We start from the raw sequence: 27,054 nt of genomic DNA on the forward strand, positions 1-27,054 counted from the left end.
CATGCAAGGGGCAGCTCTTCTGTGTAAATATCAAAAACCATTCCTTCTGCATGGTCCCTATCCAGCTCCACAGACCCCATAGTCCTAGCAGAAATGAGCCATTGCTAAAAACTGTGGTACAAGCCACAAAGCCATTGCCAAGATATTCCACCATATTCCTGCGCAAGGCACCAGAGCTTTCTACATCTGAAATCCTCCCTGAAACATCTGCAGATCTTATACTCACCAATGTCAAGGACTCTCTGTTTAGCTGTGTGCTGCCGGGAATGCCAGTACTTCCAATATTTCAGCTGTTCATCTCTGTTTTTATCCTCACTGAAAACAACCATGACCACACTCTATGAAAAACAACACCAGAGTCAAATTAGTTAAGATAATTAATACTCAGGAAGACAAGATTTCCATATGCCTCTAATTCCAATCCAGCCACCACCCTCTCCCCGTAGTTTGGTTGTAGAAGATTGAGTTTTAATCAGTCCAATATTACAATGTACTTAACAACTCAGGACAGAAGAAATGTAGTTGTAAAATAATGCAAGGCACAGGATTATGTTCTTGATACTCCAAATAAAACTTTATCATATTCTTAGTTTTAAAAAGCTTTACTGGCTAAATGTAAGGTATTTTCAATTTAGTACACACAGTACAAATACCCTTTTTGGGAGCAGAACTCTTGCATATATATGTTTAATGACAAATTCAGTGTAACTATTTACTAAATTTTGCTGAGGTTTCCAATTCATGTTCTGAATTTGCTCTGTTAAACTGTGATTCAAAGGAAACAGATTGAATTTTTATGCAAAATTTTACACAAGCAATATAGGCTTTTTGAAAAAGCCCTGCAGCAGGCAAGCAAAACAACACAAAACAATGAAAGAATGATCATACAAATTAAAATTAAGTGAAAATAAATCACAGAGAACAAAAACTTCACTTTTAAATATCCTGTTTTACTTTCACCTTGAGACACTAAGCACAAAAAAAAAATCACTATCAAGCTGCTTTATAAGCCGAGGAGGTGTATCACAATTGATTCATCATCTGTGTCCCCCCCAGACAGCCACTACCATAACTCTTCATGTACTCTGTGACCTTCTGCATTCCACCAATAAAAGCTGAACACTATCACCACATCTTCCATGTCTATCTAGCCTCTCCACAGGCACGAGGCAGTACACACCACACAGGAGTCCTGGGTTATGCCTCTACATATTGGCTGAACATCAGGTGTGTGCAACTGGCCAGCTGATGCACTAACCAGGACTGGCCATGCAGACCACCAAGGGCACTGCTAATGTTTTTATGAACCACTTACAGGGAACTTGTATAGGTTTAATACCTTCAAAACCTCTTGCCTCTCTGTTAGCTTTGGGTGGAATTCAGTAAGTTCAACAGGGCCCTTGAGTAGGGCTCTGAAAAACAGATATTTTAACATGATTGTGAAAGTTGCACATGGTTTCAAAACTTTCTGTCAACTACATCCTCCAGAAGGATGTGGTCTCACCTCTCCTTTATAATTTCCACCTTTCTGCTGCCACAGCTTCAAAACTCATGTGGCAGTGCACAGAACCAGGCATATGTGGACTGGTTTTCAGTCAGAACAGTGACTTCCTGACTCCTATTTCAGCTCTACAAGTGCTAGAGCTGGAACCACAAAATGGGAAGGAATGGGTGGCAGGAAAAGAGATTGTATAGCAACAGAGATGTCTTACATCAGATTCAGCCAACAGCCTCATGTCCTAAGGAAACCAGGCTAAAAATTAACTGCTAATTGAGGTTTCCAAATCATTGCCTCTGTTTAGGAAGAGTCTCTCTAAACTTCATGTATGATAGAAACATATAGGTTGTTGTCTGCTTCACTGCTCACATTGACTTTCATTGGTTCCTTTGACTAGTCATAACATTTTTAGAGTGCTTCATGTATTTGGATGGAAACATTTTTGCAGCCTCATACATATGCAGCCCTGCCGGCTTCAGGGTAAAATTTACAGGGCTCATTGTTCATTTCAAGGTTACTAGGTTAGGATTTGTTAACTCAAAAACATTACTAAGGAAATCAGGAGGCCCATTCACCACGTAGATGTTGCTGAATACATAAACTACAGTTCTGTGCATAGAATCTAAGATGCAAATCATTCATTGTTACAGTTCTGGATGAACAGCAAGTGAAAGCTCACAGTTATACAATGAAAATGACTCAAAATTTATGTCACAAAGGACGAATTCAACTCTTCATGTTTTCTCTGAAATGTACTGGAAAGCAGCTGATGAAGTGCACCAGTGAGTGAAGATGGAATACAGAGTAGATGAAGCAGATCTTGGACTTCTTTGCTTTAATCATGGCAATAAGTTTACCAGTGTTAAGTGTAGTATCTGTGTAATCACCATTCTGCCAAACCATAAACTGAGGCTATCATTAATGCATAAGATGACAGTCTGAAAAAACTGGACAGCAAAACATTTGTTACCACCATCAAGAGGGTGCTCTCATACCTTTACATTGAGTACGAGAATAAGCTTGTTCTGTCCTTCCCCCAAGAAAACAAAATAAAATTAAAAGCCAATCAACCACAACCATATCTATCTGCAGAGCTCCATTCCCACCTAGGAAAGAAATGGGACTATACCCTGACTTTGCTGATGGGATGCCGGAAGCACTTGTTGTCACCCGTCTCACTCAGGGTGATGGCGTAGAATTGTCCTTTGTTCAAGTAGGTCATGGGTCCTTCCCCTTGCTTTTGACGCAGAGACTTGGTAGCTTCTAGCGTATACTGAAAAGTGCTGCTGAAAAGACAAGGAGACAAACACCCACAAAATCCACATCACTTTCTCCTTTTCTCTTTTATTATGTAATTATTGCATTGTATAAGGCATAAGAAGCTAATGACAAAATTCCAGGCAAATGTCACATGGCAATTTAAAATTAAAGTTTTCTTTTTTCAACTTCATCAGATCACGCAATCAAGCGTAAAACTATCTGGACTGTAAGTTTCTTGGATCAAAGGCTAGAATCTGTGCTTTCTCTGAAAGGAACCATTATGAGTTATGAGGCTGTGCACCTCACAATGAGATTTACCAAGAGGGCATTCTGTATGATTTGCAGGAAATCATCATCTCCACAGACATTTAAGCTTAGAAGTGTTGTAGAAAGAAAAATAAATAAATAAAGATAAATAAAGAAATAAATAACTTTTCAAAAAACCCAAGCAGAATAAAACATGTTGCAAAAGATGGACACAGAGAATGGAAAGTCCAACTGCTACTTTCAGCACAGTTCAAAGAAGGAATAAAAAGAGAAGGGACATTAAGTTCTTTTGTTAAAAAGACAACATGCAAATCAAGGTTTTTAGAAGCTTTCTTTTCAAAATTAGTCAGAGTGAATGAAGTGCCTACATTTAGCTTTATCTTCAATCAAGTAACCTCTCTTTAGAAAAATATCAGGAAAAAACAGCTCATGTGTTGAAATTTTAGATTTCAAAAACACCTTCCTTCACAGAAGAACTTTCCAACTTCAAAGCACTTCTGAAATCATTAAAATTTAAGGCTCCACTAACTAGTGAACAGTTAGTGAATTGCTGGAAACAATTCTCACTGAGCCTCTTCAGCCACCACCTCCAATAATGGGTTTGAACCATAATCCAATAAAAATGGTGCCTGCAGCTCATCATATTCTCTTAGGTCAAAATAATGTTGGTCTTGCAAAAAAAAAAAATTTCTAACTGCACAGGAACCTTAAGGTGAAGAGTCCTTATGAACTGGAGATACAGTGGAAGCATTTTCACAAAGATTCTGATTCAGCAAAGTATTTAAGTAGTGCCAGAGCAGAACCAAAAGGAGGAATATGTTGGTGCAAAAAAAATAGTATATCCTTAACCTTCTAATTCAAACAAATACTCGGAAACATCACAGTACTGCCATAGCAATATAAAGGGAAAATAAAAGATATTTTAATTATCCAATGGAAAAAAACCCCACAACAAAACACATAATTCATAATTACATTTAAATCCCCACTCCAAGAGACAGTAGAAAAACCCCAAGAGATCCAGTCTTTTCATCCAAAAGGAGTTTCAGACAGCTTCGTATCAATTATTCAGTCTAGCACCAATCATTCAATCAAATGAAGACAACTTTTAAGTGCTTCTTAGCTTATAAATTAAAATCCAGTCATTTTTCTAGTTGCTTAAAAGTTACAAATCAACTCAAAACTAAGGTAATAAACCTATCATCTATACCTATCCAACCCGCTGATGGCAGCACTGGTGCTCCCACACAACGCAGCTGCTGCCACCATGAAGGCTCTTGCACACAGCGCGAAGGCAGCACAAGGCACCGCTGTCCCCCCTACTGTGGCTGTCCTGTGTGCAAGGGGAAACAGAGGCACTGCCAGCACTGGCAAGTGTGGACCTGTCTGAGTGGGCTGGAAGAGCTATACCACCAGTGCTGCAGAACCAGCATCCATCCTGCTGCACCACTTGTCCTACAGATGGACCACCTCTTAGAGGTAAGGGCACAGCTTTGATTTAGCATCACACGAAGGGACTGCAGGTTGCGCACTCAAGATCACTTCTTGACAGACGCACTGAGTGCCCTGGGAGATGTGCCTCAAAACCACACACCAGACAGCAGAGCTAACAAGGATGTGTGCTGAGAAGGGCTTAGAATGATCAAAATCAGACACACTCAGTGCCTTAACAGAACTGCCTACAGACTGTCATGGGCTGGTCTTCTGTTTCCTGGCATTCCATATGATTCAGTCAAAAAGTGTAAATCCCAGACACATTGCACTTGGCCAATTTTGGAGCCTCTGTGTAGTACCAGTTGAGAGTTTTATTTTTGTTTCTAGCTGGCAAGAAAAGCATGCCCTATAGCAGGAAGCTTACTCTCTCTCTTAAAACTTCATTATTTACTGCACTCACTCAAATTATTATAACACTATTCTGAACCTCACCATGACTCTCAACTAAACCCCTGTGTAATTAGTAAGAGATCTTTTAGCAGGCTTCCAATTACTTTGATATTTACCACTTCCTTTTTCAATTTGAAGTTCTCATTTCTGAGCCTTCTACTCAGATTACTTCTGTAAACTAAATACATCTTTCCTGGGAGTTTTCTTAATGCGCATTCAGAGGTTTCATTCTTAATGTGACCTGGGCTATAGCATGCAAGACTTAAATGTGTGAGAATTGTTAACAATAACAATGCTTCGGGATTCAATTTGACAAATGTTCAGTGTAGTGAGCAACCTTTGCTAAATATCAGTTTCATATCTTCTGTCTATATAATGACTCACTGCAGTTAATGATTGTTTTAACATTCTTCAGAAAAAATATCAAGCTGTAAGGAACCTTCACTATAGTCACAGTCATATGCCTAATCCACGAAAACTACATAAGCGTGTTCCTGATTCTAAAGAGTAATCTCTCAGATATAAACAGAACCATTCACAAGAATGACATAAAGCATCAGTTAAAAACTTTAGTGATTACAGTCTTTACTAGTTAAAGGGACACTGCAGTGTTTTCCCATGCTACATACACATTTCTTCTGTGTATTCTGTGCTTAGGCAGAATAGTATTCTTTTCAAACTTTAATTTTTGTAGGTTTTTCTTGAAGCATTTCAACTGTCTTGGACATTTGACTTGTGCAGTCTGCCCTCATGAAAAGTTTTTTCATGACCTGGCTGTCAAAGCTATACTCTTTTACCTGGGAACCTTTCAATAGTTTTAATCTTGCATATCTTGGGCGGAGGCTTCAGAGGAATGATGAGTTTAAAGCAATGCTGAGGGAAGGTAACAGAGCAAGTTATAAACTGGCCAGATCCGAGAGCTAACATGAGCAAGAGAATAAGGGGAGACTAATGCTCGCCAGTATTATCAAGGGAGCCCTGCAGGCACCCCACGGTGAAGAAAAGAAGGGTGGGAAGTAGACACAGACAGCTACTCAATACATTCCTGCCTGATGCCATTCAACACACTACAAAGCTTATGCCATACCTTGTTTGTTCATAAATATATTCTTCAGCCCCCACTGACACACTCCGATACTTCTGAAAAATAAGACAATTAAATATTGTTTGATAAAATCAAAATGCAAATACCAACAAAAGTGTAACAATATTTATTTAAAGACAACTCAAAGGAAATCATTAACCATTTAACACTCAAAATACCTAAAAACTGGAGTGGATATTAATATGATAGTCACATTTTATATGAAGCTTAGAGCTTGACATTGTAAAAACACACAATTTACTTACCTAACCTCAAAGAATTTGTTTACACTATAAAGAACTAACATGCTAAGGACAGCTAAACAAGAAAATGAAAGAAATGAGAACAGTATATTTATAATTGTTAGGATTGTATCCGAAGAACATAGCAAGCAATTGACCAAAGTATCCACTGCCATAGGGATCTACAAAAACTCAGCACTCCTTCAGTGTGAACACAACTAAGTCACTCCATAAATGTTTTGAAACTATTTATAAATACGCATTTATAATGTGTTTGACAACTGAATAAGTATTAGAGCAAATCCAAACCCAGTCATTTATACCAGTACTTAGGAAATACTTTGCAAGCACTTACGAAAACTAGTAAGAACAACTGCCTTCCTACTTCTAACTTTGCCTAAATTTCCTCTGGTATGTTTTGACATTTTACCTTATAGTTTCCTACACCTGCTCCATCCAGCAGTGCCTACACAACAGTGGGTGCAGGAGTATCCGAGCACGGCCTGAGGTTTGGGCAGTTGAGAAAAACAATGGGACAGGCTCAGTGCTGAGTGAGGCTTCAGCAGGGGGGCAAAGCTCTTCCTGCTCCCAAGCCACATGCATGTGAATACTTGTGGCTAAAAGGCCACCAACAGTGGCCCACATCTTCCCTGAAAACTATGGCTGGGGACCTAAAGTCAATTTTCCAGTGTCCCTCATAGAATTAATAGGGGAGGTGAAGATGGAGAGGAGTGAGTACACTTAGAAAACCACTCCACCCACTTTTGGCAAGCGGATCTGAACCGATTCTTTCTCTACAGGCTGCACAGAAATCCTGGATGACAAGTACTGCACCCTTTTATCAATAAATTATTTTAAAAACATGTAACAATATATTACCATTGTAACAAAATTACTGTAACAGAGAACTTGGGATACAAAGCAAACATATAGTTGTAAAGTTCCTTTTTTATGTCCAAATTTAACAAGTTTGCATATTTGACAGCTATCTGCACAGGGCAGATGGACTGTTTGGAAACCTCTCAGCAGCATGTCCCAGAACAATCAATGTAATGGAATTACTCTGCTAGAGCTCCCCAGGGAAAGCTATGAGATTGGTTCCAGAAGAGCCATTTACCAGTACAAGTAAAAATAGTCAAACTAATATTATTTGATAATGCAGAGCAGTGTCTCTAATCCAAGGTTTGATCCTACTGATTTTAAAATGGGAATCCAGATTTCTTCATTATTTATTCATTTAGTTGACCTACATGTGTTCAATATCTGAAAACGGATTTCACCTCCAGGCATCCTGGATCTGTGTTGCTCATGGAGACAACGTACTTTTCTATAACACATGTACACAAACATACAGTAAATTTCTCATATACTCAATCAGGGCAGCTCAGCCTTAATGTAGCTTGCCTTGTACTTCTGTTACATTTAAAATTTTGCAGAGTTGGGAAGAGAAAAACCTTAGGGGAGTTTTACCATCTAATATCTCTAATTATTTGCAGAGGTACTGTCAGATTTAAATTGTCTTTACCTTTCTACAATTCCAGCTTTTTTGCATTATTCTCAGCAGGCAAAAGCAGCCAGAAGGTACTCACCATACTAAAGGTGACTGTAAAACTACTTTGGCTCAGCATTACTGTAAAATAATTAGAATGAGCTCTCCTTGCCTTTTTTCTCCTCATTCCTGCACATACACATACAGTTGTTTCTTGTCCGTCGAATTCTGTTCCCATTAGTCTAACTCTGCTACTTTTTCTCACTTGCTTGTGTTGCAGAATAGAGCTTAGTGCAACAAACAGCTTCTGAATAAATTACTTGGGTTTATCCAGCAGCAGAGGCTGTTGGTACTCATTTGCATTTTCAAAAGAACATCTAGAATTTCCCTGTTACAAAGTGGTTGTTTCTTACTGTTATGAATAGATCTGAAGGCAGATCTTCTTAATGGTAAATAAATCTTCTTTAAGAATAACAACTATCTTCTACTTGACATAATATCCCCAAAGACAAAAAAAAAATCAATTCTTTATTTTTCTCAAAATTTCCAATAAACATCTTTTAAATTGTCTTCTGAAATGCCTCATGATGCTCCCCTATAATCACAGCACAGACTGATGGGAACACAGCAGGGAGCAGAAATTAATTTGTTGAAACAAGCATCAGTGTTCTTCTAATGGCTCTTGTGGACAGTTCAAATCTTCTTATCTTGTTTACAAGCTCAAATATCCCTATCTTGTTTACAGCTTTTTATTGTGTTCTTAGATGCTAATTTGAGGTTAAAAACTTACTTCTGTTCCTCCATCTTTGAAGGTGTCACTGTAAGTACTGTCAGGAGTACTGCGCTGATCATCTTTAAGATAATTGGGAGCAATGCTGGACACTTCATACGGTTCAAAGATAACGCCCCGGTGCTCCTCATTTTCTCCTCTTGTATAGTGTGTTTGTGGGGTCATAAAAACAGGGGTAAATTCCTCTGCTTTAACCACAGTCACTGCAGACCCTGTGATGGGTGTTGAGCTCCCAGACACATTTGTGTTGTATTCCCTTTTGGATGACTCCAAAGGATCTTGGTTCAAAGAAAGGTTAACTGGCACAGTCTTCAGGACTTGCACACGGTTCTCTCCCCCACTTAAGTTATTCTGAGCTTCCGTGGTATTAAGACAATTTCTGTGAGACAAAACCAAAAAATGTTATTAACTGTCCTGATAGAGGAAATCTCCTCCTTAAATAGCTTAATGGTCTTAGATGTCACCGAAGATTTTTCAGTTCTGATAAGCCACTGACATAAGTAGTAACACCTTAACAAATACTAGGCAAAAGAAATTGTGAGGCAATCAGAGAAGTCCAGAGCTCTATAACAAATGGGAAAAGATAATACATTTAATTTGACTTGTCACAATAAATTCTGGGTATCCAGGATTGCTCTTGCTTTAGCTTATAATTTGGATGCAAAATCAATCCAGTAGCACAACAGCCTTTAGACACAAAATAAAGAGTAAGGCAGAGCATGGACTACTCACAGTAGAAATTTTGCACATGAAACAGGCAGAATATCAACAGCAAAATTCATACACTGATGGGATGCTCTTTCAGGCTGTTGCCAGGCCACTACTGTTTGCTTAATTCTGGTACCAATGCTATTCTAAAAGAGCAAGCCCAGGAATTCCATTGTAGCAGAGTAGATCAGTAACTACAGTGGCTGCAAGGTAACCTCAGCAGCATTCCCACATCTACCCACAGTTGCTCTTGAAAGCAATCTGATACGCTGATAGTAGTTACACTGACATAAAATTGTTAACTCATAGAACTCTTAGTAGGAATAATATTGTCTTGTTTTCAACCCAGGAGAAATGCTCTGACACTACCATTCCTCTCTCTTGGCTTTCCACTGAAGGCCAGTTTTGTCAACCATACTCAGTTTAGGAATTGACCATCAGGAATTTCTCTGGTGTTTGTAGAAGAAAAATTGTCCAAAATCCTTTTCATAGCCTATTTTGAATCAGTAAATTTATACTACCACCTATTGAAACAATTACCTTATGAACAGCTAGTGGAGACCATCTAAGGCTGTCACAAATTAGCTACATTGAAATAAACCTTGTATAGCTCATCTCTGTCATAAATTCATATGGAGATACCTTCCAGTATGTAAAGACTTCATTGTTTCTACCAAAATATACACTCTTTTCTGCAGGTCTTAATAAGCAGTAGGCAGCTTCCTTCGACTCAAGTCACTTTTAGCTTACAGAGAAAAGCTGAAATCTGAGAGAAGTGAGAAAAACATTCTAAGCAAATGATTTTAAGAGAGTTACTTTATTTGCTGGGCAGATCCTAAGTTATGTAAAATATAACTCTATAAAAGAGGCTACTGAGGCCAGACTACTCACTTTTTGCCCTACAACAAGAAAACAAAAAACCAGCCAATAGCCAACTATCAACATAATCTGATTTTACTAATCTCAACAGCAGCAGCAAAACACCAAACACAAAGTGAAACTCTCAGCTGCTTTCCAAACTGAATGTTTGAGAATACTCTCCATTTTTTCTAATCAATGAAGAGTAAAAAGGAGTAAAATGTGCTTCCCAAAACAGCCTTCATATTCTTTTAACTTTTGAAATAAAACCATAAATCCCTCAGGGTCTCACAGTTCCTGCAGTTCACAACTGATCCACACTTTTAGTAGCTGGGTGTATGATTTTGAATAATACTGTACCTTTTATCTTGGTCTTCTTGATTATCACTCACTTTGTTAACAGACAACAGCCTTTTATCTCTGGGAACCTGAGAACAACACCAGGCATGGGGTCAGGTAAATGCAACTGTCAGGCATTTGCAGCTTCAGACTGCTCTACTGCAACAACTAGAAAAATGTAACTCTAACAGTGTTGTCTAGTTCACAGATGCCAGGAGATGTTTTTCTTTGGGAGACTAATGTGAACAGAAAGAAAATTTCCAAAGAGAAAAAACATAGGAATTGTTTTCTTTTCTAGTTCTTGGGCATACCAGTTAGGAGCAAAGCACTTTTCTTTATGTCCTATCTCTTGAATATCAAGCTAGGCCATGCTATCTCCAAATCAAAGCTCATATTATTCCAAAAACACACACACACTTTTCACTGAATAAAACAAGATGAGAAGATACAATGCTTTGATGAGCTCTGTGCTGAGACCATTTTATCTCAGAGAAAAAAGGCTTTTCAATTAAACCATAAGCACCAGGTAAGTCCTTCTGTTAGAGAGAAGCCTGGAGAGTGCAGGATTCATACCAAGGGAAAATTTGTGGATCTTTTCCTTTCCTAGTATGGGGACAGGTCAGGGCATGCTGGTATGTCACCAGAAACACTAACTTCTGCTTTGCTGATTGCATCAACAGCTATAAGAGGTAAAAACCCAGTCAAATCTGGCCCCTTGGCAGACTCAGAATTGACACCAAGTGACTTAAAAGATTTGTATTCCCACATACCAATGTTCTGACACCAGCACACATTATAAAATCTCCAAAGGCAAAGTTGCTGCCTTGACCATATTTTTCTTTTCTTGATGAGCCATTGATTTGGGAGCTAAAACTTCTATCTTTTGCACAAAAAGACATATCCACGTCATCACAGCAATTAACTCAGTATTAAAGAGCAAGAATAGTCCTAAGAATGAGCCAAAGCAATGCTCACTTTTAAATATTTTAAAGAAACATCAGAAAAATATCCAACTTTAGAGGAAAAACAGTATCACAGTGCACTCCAGTAACCAATGATAACATGAACAATAACTACAACAGCACAGTCACAGAGTTCTATTCAGAGCTGTTCTTTCTTTTTGGGACATCTCTTTTCCTTATTCAGCATCTTGCTGGTTAAAAAACTTCTTTCATTTATTTTTTGAACTGGGATAAAAGCCACAGTTTACATATGTTGATTCCCCTTTTAAGATTACCTATTTATCTCTGAATGAGGGTCTAGGTTTAGGTAAACATCGCTACAAGAAAAAAGAAAAGTTTAAAAAAACAAACAGTTAAATTCAAATAATTTCTATTGACTGGAAAAAGAAATTTAAAAACATTATCCTGTATGTCAGAACAAATGAGCCAGATTATAAATAAGGACAATTCAAGAGTCTGGTGCACTGGAAGTCCACTACACTTCCACATTACAGCACAGGGGTTAAGTTCTAAGTTTGTGTTTGGGAGTATCAACAAGAGTTATCATTTCTTCCCTATTTAAGACAAAAAATAGTTATGATTGAATGCCAGAAATGGTTATGAGATGCTAATCCCACCTTATTCCATCAGAACCCCAAGTCTTTTGCAACTGCCTGGAACAAGGAGCAGACATGTCTTTTAGAACATGGTTTTCAGAAGGAAAAGGGCTATTTTCTGCTTTTATTCCAAAAATCCATCAGATTAATGAACTGCTACATACAGAGGTATTACTAAGACAGAAGCCAATACTCCAGATGCTCATACACATCCTGAATTTTATGAATCCATATTAATTTCAGACTCTGGCACTGTGGTAACTACATCAAGCAGAGAAAAGGACTATTTTTCTTTCACATTGGGAACAGTTTTCTCAACTGACAACACCACATAAACACATATCTCATGAAATATAATCAGCAGAGCAATTAAAACAGTATTTAACCATAAGGTTGGTATATGGCATCTTCCCTACAACCTCTTCTCCTGAACACTCAGTGTCACAGAGATTAAAAGGAGGAGTCAATCAATCAAAAGCATTTATACTAATAAATACTAAAAGCAAAGGTTTTTAATTCCCATTCCTGTTACTTCTTCATGAATTACAAGGGGACCTAGCATTGCTCTACTGGCTTTCACAGATCATCTGTGCAAGGCAGCCATAGCTGACTTCATGGGTATGGAGAGTGTTCTTTTCACTGAAACTGTGTCATATTCTAGTGCTTGGGAGGCAACACTGATTCTGTTTGCAGGGTACCAAGGGGTCAGCATGGGTTTCAGAAGGACATTTTACATTACACAGAGATGCACTCTGTAGGACTCTCCTCTGATTTCAGCAAAAATCTCAAACATAGCTTTACTTAAACACTATGAAATATATATATTAAAAAAAAAAAAAAAAGTTACCAAAATTGTATGTAAAGCCCTGGATTTAGAATATGACAAACTGAAACTGTGTCAGTGCTTTTCCTACAAATTGACTTAGATCTCTGGTTCTGTGTCCAGCTCTATTTCTGTCCTGCAAACTTCCAAGTGCAAGGGCTAGACCTCACTGTTTGTATACAGCCTGCTGCAATCATTATACAAACAAAAATAACATGGGAAATTGTCAGATGAGAGATACCCCAGTTAAAGAGCAAACTAAAACATGTGTGGAATGAACCAGAAGAACAGACAAATGTACAGATGGACAAGGCCTCTCTTTTTACACTACTTTGAGAATATTTCAAGTATCATCAATTGTTCCTGCAAAGTAAGAGGAAGAACACTATGCACAAAAAGAAAACATCGTAGAAAATTTAATATGGGAATTCCAATATTGTTTTTTTCTCTCCAGAATTAAATACATCAAACTGTTTCAGACAGGCTTCCTTTAAAGGAATGGGTTCATAACAGAAACATTAGAGACAGAACAAGATGCAGTGACTTCTGTCTTTGAAAACTGGCTCTTTTGATGCCTTAGAGTGGTCCCTGCTAGTGCAGCAGGGAAGGATAATGACAGAATTACCTACTTTATAATAGTCATACAATAGGCCAAGAGCAGCAGCACTGTCCTCATCACCATTTATGCTCATCATAGCCTTGGTAGCTGCTGTTAGGGGATTCTCCAAATACGACTTCCAGGCTTCATCTTCACTGGTGTAGGCTCGTCTGGTGTTGAATGAAGTGTCATTTGGCACTAAGGCCACAAGTCGCTTGTTACTGCATAGACAGGAAGAATAAAATTGTGATCCAGAAGGGATTACTTTATTCACAAGGCATGGTAAAGAACATAAAATAGCTCAATTAAAGTTAAATGATTACATCAAGCAAGCATGTCTGTATTACACTTGGCGACATAAATATTTATCAGTATTAGCTATCTTCAGTACTTAAAAAAACTTAAATGCGTGCAGATCTTGTGATACTAATTCAAATGTATTTTTACTAATATACGGACAGAGCTACAAAATTATTTTTAAACTATTTGGAATAGGAATGAAGCAACAATATAACAATATTTTGCCTCAGTATTTTTGCTACATGTACACTTGATTAAGGAAAAAAAAAATCCAACATTTAATTAACATAAGACATGAATGAAAAACAAGAAAAATCATCTAATACTAATCTAGAGTTCAGCGTACAGTTCAGTATTATTAAGTGGGTACACCTTAAAATTAAGCTATTCTCTGCTTTTAGAATGCAATTTGTCAGTAGTTTCACAGAAGTTTTCTGTAACCAGACATGAGCAATAGGTCCAGTGGATGGAACAGAAGTATACATATCTGGTCTCAATTCACACTTTATCACTCATCTACTTATAATTGTGTTTATCTCACATCTAGTTATAAACCCATGGTAACACACACAAGACCATTAGTGAGTGGCATTTGCAGTAAAGCAGTTTCCTCCAGCCTGAAAGTGCTACAAACAGACCAGTGCCCATGTATACTGCATGAGAAGCTGCTGCACCACAGCTATGGCCAAAATTTCCAGTATAATGGAAACATAAATGAAGATAATAGCACCTGCTTTTGCAAACTGTTCAATAAACTCATCAATAAAAAAACTGCATATAAAAAAAAATAGTTGCAGGACTATTACATAAGGTAGACAAACAGATTAGGCATGGGAAATAGTGGAGTGAGGGGTGTGCTGCTTCATAGGTATTACAAGAGCACTGTCAAGAATTGTGGCTCAAGTTACAAGTATGACAACGAAACTTTTAACATATTGCACCTTACAAATTTGAAAGCTGCAGTGATGGCAATATAACTAAATATATCAACCTAACTGATAAAACTAGTAGTATTCCTGGTGATCTTCATAAAACACTTTTTGCCATCTTCCACATATAATCCAGTTTAGTAGCCAGCCTTCTCTTTCTGATCTGCCCTACCTGCACCAGCTCCACAGCTCTAACCCAACCAACTGCTGCTGTTGCACAGAGAGTGGCATTTAAACTGTGCAAACAAGACTTTTATTTGTTTTCAGAAATAGGATTTGATAAAAGCACAACTGAACCCACACAGTAAAGGCTCTTGGATGCTGGGAGAATGCCTTGCCTGGCCCCAAGCTGCAGTGACCAGCAGAAGGCTGGGGCATCGCCAGAACTCTGCTGTGGTGCAAGTCCAACCTGAAAAGTGCATGCTCCAGTGTTTAAGGAAGAGGAGGGGGGATGGTGGAGATTATAATCTCTATGGTACAGAGCACTGTTTACAAGTTTCTTTATTTAATGAAAAACAAAAGAATCCATCTGGTACACAGAACACAATTTTATGAACTCTGTGGGGGAAGAGAGCATTTCATAGCTTTGTATCAGAAAATACAGGCAACTACAGTACCAGTTCTATTTTCCTTTCAGATAAAGTAACTGGATTTTTGGAAACTTCTTTTTTTTTTTTTTATTTAGAACTCTTCTGCCTGGCCTTTTGCTGAAGATTTTCGTCCTTCTTGTTTTCATGTATACATTTGTGTTGTTACAGGTTTGCTTCAGCAAGTGAAACTGAGCATAAATTAGGAGCCTAAGGAAATACAGAGAGAGCTGCTAGGTCTGCTTGCCTTTTCAATACCGCATTGTTAGCAACTCAAATCAGATTTGCAAAAGCCCTGCTGTTTGTGCCAGAGGTAGCTGAGGGCCTGTTTCCACTCTGGAGTAGTCAATTCTCCCTGGCTCAGAGGACATTATTCCAAGCAAGGATTCTCCTTTCCTCAACAAAGCTCCCCTTCAGCTAAATCCAGGTTGCTTCACCGCATGGGCGGCTGCCCATTGCAACGCAAAAAATCCTGCTCACCCTTCTTCCTGTAGCAATCTTCCCTTAAAATCAATAACTGCCTTTTGTTACTTGGAGCACTCACACCTGTGTGACAGTCATAACTGATTTATGAGCACTACAATCAGACAGCAAGATCCCTTTAAAAACACACCTTCTATAACTTGGGCTGTGCTAGTCTGTAAAAATGCTGGAGGGGAGGAGTCAGTCTCTGCTGCCCTAACTTAGCCAAGATGATCTTAAAGCAATGACCAGAGTGCAGTCTTTCAGAGGTGCATATCTGATTGTGCTGGGGAGAAGCCAAAGCAAAGGGGATAAATGCTCTAGAAAGAGCAGCTCAGAAAGTAAACAGTTGGGATGGCTGGAAAGGCACAGGTGCATGGACCTAGAGCCTTCCCAACATCTCTCCCAGAGCATGTTTTTTTCTAAAACTCAGATTTTTACATTTGGAAAAGAAGTATCTGTCTCCTCTGCCTTGAGAGACAGTCTGTAGCATAATTAACTGACACATTCATTGTGTTTACTCTGCAAACAGACTGAAACAATAGCACTAAGAAAAATAAAAAACTTCCTCATCACCCCTATCCCTGTAATCAGCTCTGTGGGAGGTTAATGGTCAGAGCTAATTATCATGATTTAACATAGTCAGTCATTTCAAAGATTATAGCCAAAGCAGTCAGCCAAAACAATTGGGGTCACTTAAAGAAAACTTCTCTATTAAATAAGGCCATTTGCATGAGAGGGAGAGTTTCTCTGAAGAAATGAGACTTGTGCATGCACACACATTCCCTTTCCTTTTTGCACAACTGCTAAACCTCCTTGGACGATTGCAGCTAAATGTGACAGAGAGGTAGCAAGCCCTCCATAACCAGAGGAGATAAATACATTTTATTTTAATATACACCAAGAAAATCCAGCACCCTAAGTGAGACTCTACACAGGTCAGCTTCCCCGATCTTGTCTGTCATACTTCCATGCCACGGCAGCCCCAGCTGTTCCAGCTGTGCAACTGATGACAGCTGGAAACTGGAGAGGAGCTGGGAGAAGAGTGACTCTGGTGGTATCTGGACCATCTGGAAGATAAAGGGTAACACCTAAGAGTAAGAGCAATCCCACTGTAGAGCTGCTCTGACCATCCCAGCTGAACAAAAAGGCCAATTTGGAGCCTGCAATTAGCAGATCCATAAATCTACGAATCTTATCAAATGCTGCAAATCCATCAGTGACCACATCCACCAAGAACCACACACCTAAGAAACAAAGATAGGCCAAGATTGCCAGACTTCCACTCAACCTGACCAGCAACACCAGCAAATACCCGCTGTAGCCTCAGTCACACCTAAAAACCTGCGAAAGAGCAGAGAACAAGAGCAATCCTTGCTGTGCCCATTCCTCACCGGCCAACCACCTCTCCATCTGGGAGTCAGGATGTATGCTAACCAGAACACAGCTGAGAGGTGCAAGATGAAAGCACACCCTCATTTTACCAGCTCTTTACCAAGAGCTGAAGAATTTAGGATACTTTGTGTCTAAAAAGTAAATGCTTCCTTTCAAGCTACTACTTGAGTTCCTCATGAATGCAAAATGTTTCCATTGTTTTATGTCAAACAGTAATAAGTGTGCAAGAATGAAAGATATTTTCTGGGCAATGGTCTAGCTAGGAACTAGACTGCTCTGACACGGGAGCATTTATGTCAAGACTAAACTTCCGATGGCCTTTATTTTGCAAAATTTTTTTTTTTTTCTCCCCACCACTTAGAAGAGATTCTCCTGTTCGTACCATCCAAAGTGATTTGTGTGTTTTCATAAGACATACATAAATTTTCCATATTAACAGCAGTTACAGTGATTTTTTTTAACTTTTTTACAATTCAGATTATGGAATTTTATAAAACCTACACAAGCATAGTATATGAATTTGAAGATATCTAAAACTTTGTTGCATTTCAGTTACTGCAGTACAACAATGTAAACTGGAGAAGTACATAGTACTTGACATCAATCAATCATCTAAATGGAAAGGGCCAGCCTTTCAAGCTCGGATTAAAGATAATGAACATACACCAGCCAGCCCTTGGGGCTATAAAATCCTACTACAGGCAAATTCTCACCCAACTTGATGCATTTTTTTAATTAGTTTACAATGAATCAGAATGGCCCATTAACACACTCATGAACAGTGGTAAAACGCTTGGTGATCAGAGCTTCCTTTTTATTCAGAAAGATGTCCTGCCTGCCAGTCTCTCAAAACCAATTCTGATGCTCAAGAGCTTTCCCTTGAATTTGCAAAGCTCAAGCAGCCCTCAACTTTTCAGCTACATCTGCCAGTGAACATAGAGCAGACTGATGCAGCTATGCTGCATCAAGTACATCTGCATCCTGCTCCATCATAAGATGAGTACTACATCCTGATCCAGTTGGCCCCAGTAGGAAAGAAAGCCTCTTCCTACCTGCCCCACATCTTTTATCTTGCCCAGGATATTCAATCCTGAAATCCAAAGCAGATTGTTTAGACTACCAAGGTGGGCACCCAGCCCAGCCATTTCCATTTTTTAACTGGGGAGAGGGGGTTGGTTGGTGGGGTTTTTTTACAGTGAATTTGTCCCTAAAAAAAAAAAAAAATTATAATCAAGCTGCTCCATCAATATACCTGCAGACTTCTTCACCTCCTGACAATGCAGGAGGATTTTCACCTCCCTGCAGAGGCTGGATGCCAGACGGGAACACACAGGCAATGTGTGTGAGGCAGGAGAACGGGAGAGGTTCCAATTCCCAGGTTTCAGCCCAGGCCTGAGCTTGCTCATTCTTACACAGGTGAGATAACAGCACCAGGCATTTCTGCACACATCATCTGCAAACTGTTCCTTCAAGAGAAGGGATACAAGGCTTTGGTCCATACAGCTATTATAAAGTATCCAGAAATTTTAGCACTAGTCAAATAACTAGAAAAGGCAAGACAGACTCCTGCCACCCTTGTTCCCAGCATTTCAAGGCCATAGGATATTTATCATTAAGTTCCTTGTTAGTTGCATGATAAGAAGGTGACTAGGGCAACTGTCTGCAGTCTGCAAATGCTGGGAGAAACACAAATTCTAAAACAAGATTCTAGGCAAAGGGACTTTTGTTGCACACAGGCATGCATCACACACCATGGTGCATTCTGGTCTTTCCTCCAGTGCAAAGTCAAAAAAATGGTGAACTTGTAGAACATCCATGTTTCATTTGGTATGACAAAAGAAGCATGTTCCAGACACATCCAGGAACCATAAAAGAGAGCAGAAGTTCCCTCTTCAGTTTTGACACAACTAAGGAGGGCAGAGTATGATAATTTACAAACGTTTCAAACCCTCTGTAAGTTTATTTTACATTTAGACAAACCTTAATTCAGCTATATAAGACAACTATAAAACAAATCTAGAACAGATGTTCATTCAACTTGTCTTAAAACTAATGCACATACTTATGAATTCATGGCACAAAATGAAGTACTATGACCATTTAACATGCAGGACAGATCCCACAGAAGCTGCATAAGTTAAACTTCAGATTCCATATCACAAATTTCTGCCTGTGTTCATTACACAGAGAAGTACAAATCAAAGTTAGCCCTAGTGCTTGAAACCATTTCTTTCAAAGATTCTAATGCTAGTTTTGGCCCAAGTTTACTACCTTCAGAATACTACTTTGCCTACTTGACAACAAGTCAAAAACAAAACAAAAAAACAAACAAACAAAATACCACCAAAAAATCCCCACAACTTGTGTGGCTCATTGCAAGTTTTGATTTATTTAGTTAAAGAAAAAAACAAAAACTTGAGACTTGTCAGGATTTATTGCCAAAGGTATAATTAAATAGTCTGCAATACTGTTTTTTCAATTAGATAATAGGGTTCTGTTAAAACTACAAAGGAGTGCAAACATTTAACGAACAGGAAAATTATGGTCCATGTGTCGCAGCATTTTGCCTTTCATAGCTGACAATCACACCATTCCCAGAAGCACAACAGGTCTCCAAAATGTACTTAACCCAATCCAGTGACTATATAAAAATACAAACTAATTGAGAGTGAAAAAAAAAAATTAAAAAATCAAAGCATTTAGACCACCAGGAAACAAAAAGGTAAAATGCCCTCTGGCCCAGAAGTCCATACCAAGGAAAAAAAAAAACCTCCCATTAAAGAGACTGAGTCATTTTGCCTTCTAATGAATGCAACTTTGAGACTCTTGCAATTTTGGGACAATTTTACTTTTAGAGCACAAAAAAAATCTGAGCAAGATTACACACATGAAATGAAAGAAATTGTTTTACCATTACTCAACACTGAGAGGAAGTAAAATAATATATTAAGAATAACAACAATGAAGGGCAAAACAGACTAGTTTAACAATTAGATGCCAAGGAGAAGTTTTATTTGTTTTTACTCTGAACCAAAATAACTTGAGCATGCAGTAGTGATCAAGAGATTAAAAGAAATAGGTGATTCATTAACATTGACAAAAAAATATTAACTATGTCAAAGCAGAAGTATGAAACAGAAATCTGACACAAGGATTAAATACCTACAATAAATGCCTACTGAGGACTAGTGTTCAAATAGGCAATTACTTACCCTATGACAGACTTTTCATACCTATGGTTTCAGAGACAATTTTTTTGTTTCACTTGTAATAAATTATTTATACCACACAATTTTTTGCTACTCACGTAATAAGCCTGTTGCTTTTATTTTTTTTAATCAAGACAAAGAGTCTAAAAAAAAAGAGAGGTTTCAGCACATTTGTAAAAAAATCACTGACATCAAAAAATGAGGAAAAGGTGAAGCTTTTTCTCAAAATTTCCTCAAAAAATGAGGAAAAGATGAAGCTCACAGCATTTTTGCAGGAGCTGACAGAGTTGATCAGAATTAGCAATTATTTTGCAGATTCATGGCATGCCATGCTGTTTTCCTAAGAAGAGAACTTCAAGTGTGCATAGCACCCAAGGTTGTTTTAGCTGACTTGAAGCAGATAGAAGCAGGCTGCAAAATTAAAAACAGGTCATGACAAGGCTGCCCAGACCTTCTGCAATTTAACCTGACCCTTGGCCCCGTGGTCCCTGTTCATTCACTGCTTCCACAGAGTTAATGGAAATGGAATAGCAACTGCACTGATAGCACTGATTGCTGTTTTTCCAGGATATTAAATCTTTTACGCAGCTGGAAGGAAAACACGAATTCAACAAGGAAACCTGTGAGTCAAGATTTCCCACAAATATTTTTTAAAAGCATACAAACCCAAAAATATACTCTACAGAACTACTTAAATACATTATTATGGAATATACCATTGCCTCAAATCAGGAAAACTAACAAATCTATATATAAAAATATATAGCTATAAATAGAAATGCAATAAAAAAGAAACCTATATACATAATATATACATAATAATATATACATAATCTTTGATGTTTGAGACATACTCTCAAGCTAGAGATATATTGCAATACCTGACTTCACAGTTCAGATGTACTTAATATGGTTTCCTTGGTTAAATATTTTGTAAGCAACCACTGTATTTTATGTCAGCACTGTAGAAGAACAGAACAGTATCCCTGTATACTAAGATGTCTAAAATTATTACTTCTTTTAACTAGCTAGTACTGTCCCAATCACTGATCAAAAAGCTAATGAAGTTTCATCCCAGGATTAATTCCTAGATCCACATTTGAAAGTGCTATTTTGTGTATGCATAAAAAAGCTTGATTGGCTGCTTCCTAATTAAAAAAACACAAAACTTGAGGTAACCACTGCACTGAATTAATATCTGTGAAAATATTTGGCAACAAATGTTAACTGGTGTAATATCATCTCCCCTTCAGATGTTCCAGCCAAAACAGGGATGATGTCCCTGCTGACCCTTCCACTGGGAAGAGGTTATGTGATCATTACAATCAAGTTAAAGTGACCTGGGAAAATCCCATCCCTCCTCTTCAGCTTTGATCTTCAGTCTAGTCTCAGACTCCAGCACCAGAGAGACAGTAGTGTAAACAGCAAGACCTAACCATTTGATACTTTTACTCCTTTTAGTTAAACTTATGGTTGCAAGTTCTATGAGGTTCTGCACGCTGAATTTCCACCTTCCTTGCAGAGAAATGGTTTTCTAGGGAACATCCGTGACAGCATGTCTGGCATTCAAAAAGCACAATGAAATACATCCAATTCCTGTTTCTACTTTCTTTCCTGGATGAGTAACACTGAAAAATTCATCTCACTGGATGCCTTATTCAGACAATCAGCTGTGGGGAAAAAAATATTAAGTGATTTGTCACCTAATTGTTACTTAATATCTGCTGATGGGAAACATGTTTGACCCTCTAAGAAATAATTAAGAACAAAACACAGAATCACATAGTAAATGACAAACCCCCTTTGTGATATAGCACTAGATGCTTAAGTTAAATATTATGAAGGCAGTAAATTTACACACTGAGGAGAAAACAGTAAATCAAAATTACCCTACGAAGAGCCCAAGATCAATTTCTGCCACAGATACTACCAAGCAGCAAGCTGGATGTGAACATGCCTCCTCTGACACATGGGAACAGGTCTGAACCCATTCCCACCTACGGGCTTGCTCTCCACTCAGTTATTTACCTACAAGCACATGCTCTGCTGCAGAGCCAGGCTGCCCCAAGCCCTCCTTTATGTGGGCAGTCTGAGCATGCCCCAGCCCCAGCTAGCTGGTGTCCTGAGTAGCTCTGCACACCCTGGGCTGTCGGGATGCAGACAGGCAGCTGGCCAGCCAGCAGCGTACCACAGCAGCCAGCGTGCTGGGACGGGCCACGAGCCTGCTCTTCCTGCAACTGCTGCCCCAGCCCACCTGGGCCTACACACAACTCCAGGAACAGCAGGGACACAACTGTGGCATTTACAGGACAGACCCCAAATGGTTGTACAATTGCTGCTTCTTCATTCACAGAAGCGCTGTCAATTTCTAAAACCCAGTTAAGCCTCAAGTAGTGAGCCTGCTGATTCGTTCCACTAATGCACTAGAGAGCCATGACTCTGGAGTTTTGTGGTGATCACTTTGTTTGTATACTACAAAAGAACAACTTTAGCCTATAAACATAGAAGTGTACCCTAGAATCATCTTTTCACTCTGCAAAAGTGACACTCCCTCCTTCCCACCCTATGTCCCTCAGCCTTCATCAATCCCCAGGTTCTCCTCAAAGGATCTGGAAATTGGATAATAAAGGAAGCAGCAGAGCAGACATAGAAAACACTCAGAGTGGGAGGGACACACATTTCCTTCTGCAGAGATTATAGTCTGAACAGTTATTTTCTTAACATCTGCCATTTGCAGCACCCCTGCTGCATATGAAACCAGGCCGATGAAAAATGGATGTCAAAAAATAACCTCAGCTCTGAGCCAGTTCTTTAGCTGCACGACAGCTCTACTGGCACAGCTGAGAGGGTGGAACAGAGGTAGGAACAAGCGGCCACAGCCTGCTTAAGTCAGTATTACCTCTGAAAAATGTGTGTGCAATCATGCCTTATCTCTCCTGACCCCAGAGTTTGTGGAAATAAGCAGACAAGACCCAGCTTAGGCAGAAAGACTAAAGGGAAAGACAGGGAGATAGTACCCCTATCTTAAGGATAGTCTACCTTTCCAAGCTCTTCTGTTAGCATTACAATCAAACACCTGGTTCATTAGCATTTTCACCTAACTGTCCACCTTCCTCCCTTAAAGCACTACAGAACCTGTCCTACTGCTTCCTCAAAAGAGAGACATTGCAGGCAGCTCTGTGCAGTAGTGCAGAAGGGTCTATCACCTCTCCAGAAAAGCCAGCAAGCCCCACAGAATGTGTTTTGAATGTGTTTTTCCACGCTTTCTGTATCCCCTCCACTGCTTACTCCTCTATACCAGTAGAGGTAAGCACAAGACCCACAGAGACACGTCCAATGTTTCTGGCAAATTAACTGACTTCAAAATAATGAGCTCCACTCTCCAGTCTTGCCTGTAGGGAAGATCTGGTTTTAAGAAAAAGAAAGGCCATGTGGAAGAGAATCATGTACTCTCTGGATTAGGTTCTAATTTGATATAATTAGAACCTTAAAAAAAACAACAAAAAAACAAAAAACCCAACAATAACAAAAAAACCAAAACATAACCAAAAAAAAAAACACTAAACACCAAAACCCTTCCCATGCAAGCTCCTCACACCAGTCTATTATCTCCTTTCATCTGGTCATCTCTTCTGGAAACAAATGTATTTGTCTTCTCATGTTACACTTGCCTATAGAGAGCACAGGGGATTTCTTTACTCTTCATTTCCTTTTCAAACTCTTACCTATGAATTTTCTAAACACCTTAACCAGAGACAGATCACAGGCACACCTGCAATGGAGCAAGTGCTGTTATTTGAGGTTGCGTGCTCTACACTGCTCTTAAGTTCCTCACAGTGGTAACAGCAGCAGCACTACAGAGCAGGGGATGCAGAGCTTACAGTCCCAGTAGCTTACACGTTTGCCATATTGTTGCTGTTGGAAAGGAAGGATAGTCCAGTATCTCAGTAGCACCCCAGACCCAGAGGGAAACCATTCTTGCCCTAGTTTCTGACATGAGTTAGGTTTCCTCTCCACTGTTTTTCTGATTCAAAGCCGACTATGGTGCGAAGCTGCTCTTCTGACGCCCCCCACCTTTCCATATTCCCCTCCCCCCCTAGCTGCCCTTGATGTGCCGCAGCCTAGTTTCTGGCTGCTGAAACTACTGGCAACCAGGCTTAGCCAGGAAATGTCTCATAAGCAAGCCCCTTTCCCCTTCACGAGTTCTGGAACTGCCCAGTGCTTTGGGATGCCCTCTATCACTGCTTATCAGCTCTTCCACAGTCAATTTGGTTCCCCTCTCAACTGAACGACTGCTCTTTCAGCTGCTCCTTCACCCACCCACACCCCTCAGGGCTCTGTCCTGATTCCCCTCCTCGCACTTTTAATCATTTACTGCTCTAATCTGGCTACCTAAGGCATTAGTTCCCATCCCAGCTCAAATAAACTCCTAAACGCCACTCTCAACTCCTACGTAAATCAGTTTAATTTCACGTCAGTAGCTACCTTCGTACAATTCCACTGTCAACTGATGTTTGGAAAGGCCAGGCCTAATATTTTTGTTTAATCTTTCACCTCTGAACCGTCCTGTCTCTTCCCTGTCGGGGGACCCCACCCTACTGTTTTCTTTTGTCGGGTAATCTCCTTCTTTCACTCTTTGACAGGCAGGTTGTCACCAGCCTCTCTCCAACATCAGGCTCCTCCTCTCCACCTCCTTTGGCACAAAGGCTCTGGGGAGCCCAACCGGGGCTGGCACCTGAGCAACACCAAACGTAGCCGAGATCTCACCCGTGTTTGGGGCACTCCTACCTGCACCGGGGCAGCAGTGAAACAAAACAGCCACCTCCCGCCCTCCATCTTCCTTACCCCGTAGCTCTCGCCGGCCGCCTCCTGCAGAAACACTAATCACCCGAGCAGGGAAAATGGCCTTCCCGCCTGGCTGCCTCACGGCGGCTCTGGGCGCCACGCCGAGCCACCCGCCGCCATGGCGGGAGCGCGGCATCGCCTGTGCGAGTTATTTACCGGGGTGAATAACCCAGCCCCGGCCTGGGCCGCCGGCCGAGCCGGGCTGGCAGGAGCGGCCTCCGCGCCCACCGACGGCTCCTGGCGGCGCTCCCCGTCCCGGGGACACCGAGATCACCGCTGGTCCCGGGGGGGACCCAGCACCACGGCCGGCGGTCCCGGGAGACAACGGGAGTACCCCTGCACCGCCGCTCTGTCCCGGCCTCGCTACAGCCAGGCCCGGGCGGGAGAGGGGCTGCGGCGGGCCCGGGGCCGGCAGGAGCGGGAGGCTTCCCTCTCATCTTCAATCTTCTCCTTCGGCCCCGCTCCTGGGAAAGTTACTTTTTAACCCCGCCGGTCTCCGGGCAGCCGCGGGCCTGCCCGGGCGTCCCGCCGGGAAAACAAGGTCAGGACGGCGAGGCAGAAGGCGCCGCATGGAGCGGCCGGGGAGCACCTGGGCCGAGGCAGGGCCTTCCTCCCGCCGCCCGGGCCCCCTGCCCCGCCGGCCCCAGTCGAGGGGAGAAAGATGGCCGTGCTCAGCCCTTTGGGGATAAAAGCCCTTTGTTGCGCCAACACAAAAGCTAAGAAGAACTTTACGTCCGAGGCCTTCGGCAGGCGGAGGCCGCTCCGCTCTTCCAGGGCGAGGAGCTCTCTGTCACAAAAAGCGACCCTCGAGGTGAGGGAGAAGAAAACAACACAAACAAGTAAATAAAATAAAACTAAACTAAAATGTGAGTTAAACAATTAATCGCGCAGCCCCACGGCCAGGGGGGGAGCAAGGTGCGGGGCAGCGAGCCGCAGCCTCGTCCTCGGGCGCTCCGGAGTGTGTGTGCGCCCGGTCCGGCGTCGCTAGAGGAGGGAGAAGAGGGAGAAGCGCCGTCCCGGCGGGTCCGCGTCCGCCACCGGCGAAGGGGAGCACGGCCAGCCCGGCGGGCCGCCCCGCGCAGCGGGCGCAGCGGCGTGCCTGCGATCACTTACTTGTCCGTCTCTTGTGACATGTTTGATCCAATGAACTCTCTCCCCTTTTCCCGGTGCCTCCGTCTGCCTGGCGGAACTGGACTTTCAGGTCTGTGCAGGTGAAGGTGTGCGTGTGAACGCCCGGGACGGTAGAACCAGAGCTACTGGTAATTCTGCTTTCCTTCCCCCGCTCTCCCGGCTCCACAGCCAGCCGCCGAGGCAGGACAGGTAGAGCCCCCTCCCCCTGGCATGTGGGGAGCGGCGGGGCTGGGGCGCCGGCGGGGCTCGGCACGGGAGAGCGGCCGGGCCGGGCGCGCACAGGTAACTTTCCCGAGCAGCGCTGGATTCTTTCACTAAAGGAGCGGGGAGAGGGACGAGCCGCGCGCTGATTGGGCGGCGCGGCCGCCAGGTGCGCTGCCATTGGCAGAGGCGCGCACAGGTGAGGAAGGAGCCGCCGCCGAGCGCCAGGTAACGAACGCAGCGCGCGCCGGGAGGCACCGCGGGGCCGCCGCCGGCGGGAAGGGAAGGAAAAGGAAAAAAACAAAAAAGGAAAAGGGAGCCGGCGCTCGGGCTGCGGGCAGTTCCACCGTCCAACAACGCCTCCCTGGCCCCGCCGCGAACGGAGGGGCCCGGCCGGCCGCGCTGAGGAGGCGAGGAGCGGCGCAGGGCCACGATGGGTGCCCCGTGAGGCTGAGACGGGCCCTGGCCGCGGTCCGCCTGCTTCACCTTCGGCTACTCCGTGCCCGAAATCTCCGGCTTCGCTGGCCTGAGGCTGCCGTCGAATAACGCCCAGGGGGTTGTCGCCTTTCTCAGGACAGTTTGGAAGATTTTTTTTTT

General features: G+C 41.4%; 1 protein-coding gene across 25 annotated transcripts in view; it reads right to left on the bottom strand.

Moving 5' to 3' along the window:
- GRHL2 (grainyhead like transcription factor 2) overlaps nucleotides 1-26,694 on the bottom strand; it is a 65,894-nt gene extending 39,200 nt beyond the window's left edge. For 4 of the 25 annotated variants that reach the window (XM_086881544.1, XM_086881448.1, XM_086881442.1 and 1 more), the window contains exons 1-7: nucleotides 26,239-26,572; nucleotides 13,430-13,619; nucleotides 10,441-10,508; nucleotides 8,515-8,893; nucleotides 5,997-6,049; nucleotides 2,628-2,781; nucleotides 227-338 (exon numbers count right to left, since the gene is read on the bottom strand). In XM_086881544.1, coding sequence (XP_086737670.1) covers nucleotides 227-338; nucleotides 2,628-2,781; nucleotides 5,997-6,049; nucleotides 8,515-8,893; nucleotides 10,441-10,508; nucleotides 13,430-13,619; nucleotides 26,239-26,258 — 976 coding nt within the window. In that variant the 5' untranslated portion in view covers nucleotides 26,259-26,572. Of the gene's footprint in view, nucleotides 1-226; nucleotides 339-2,627; nucleotides 2,785-5,996; nucleotides 6,050-8,514; nucleotides 8,894-9,864; nucleotides 9,989-10,440; nucleotides 10,509-13,429; nucleotides 13,620-18,323; nucleotides 18,538-25,125; nucleotides 25,580-26,238 lie in introns of those variants that run through there. The other 21 variants (XM_086881522.1, XM_086881533.1, XM_086881434.1 and 18 more) reach the window with 17 other exon arrangements.
- Between the last annotated feature and the right edge of the window lie 360 nt (nucleotides 26,695-27,054).

Source organism: Cyanistes caeruleus, chromosome 1, assembly GCF_971803275.1.
Source record: "Cyanistes caeruleus chromosome 1, bCyaCae1.hap1.1, whole genome shotgun sequence".
Lineage (NCBI taxonomy): Eukaryota > Metazoa > Chordata > Aves > Passeriformes > Paridae > Cyanistes > Cyanistes caeruleus.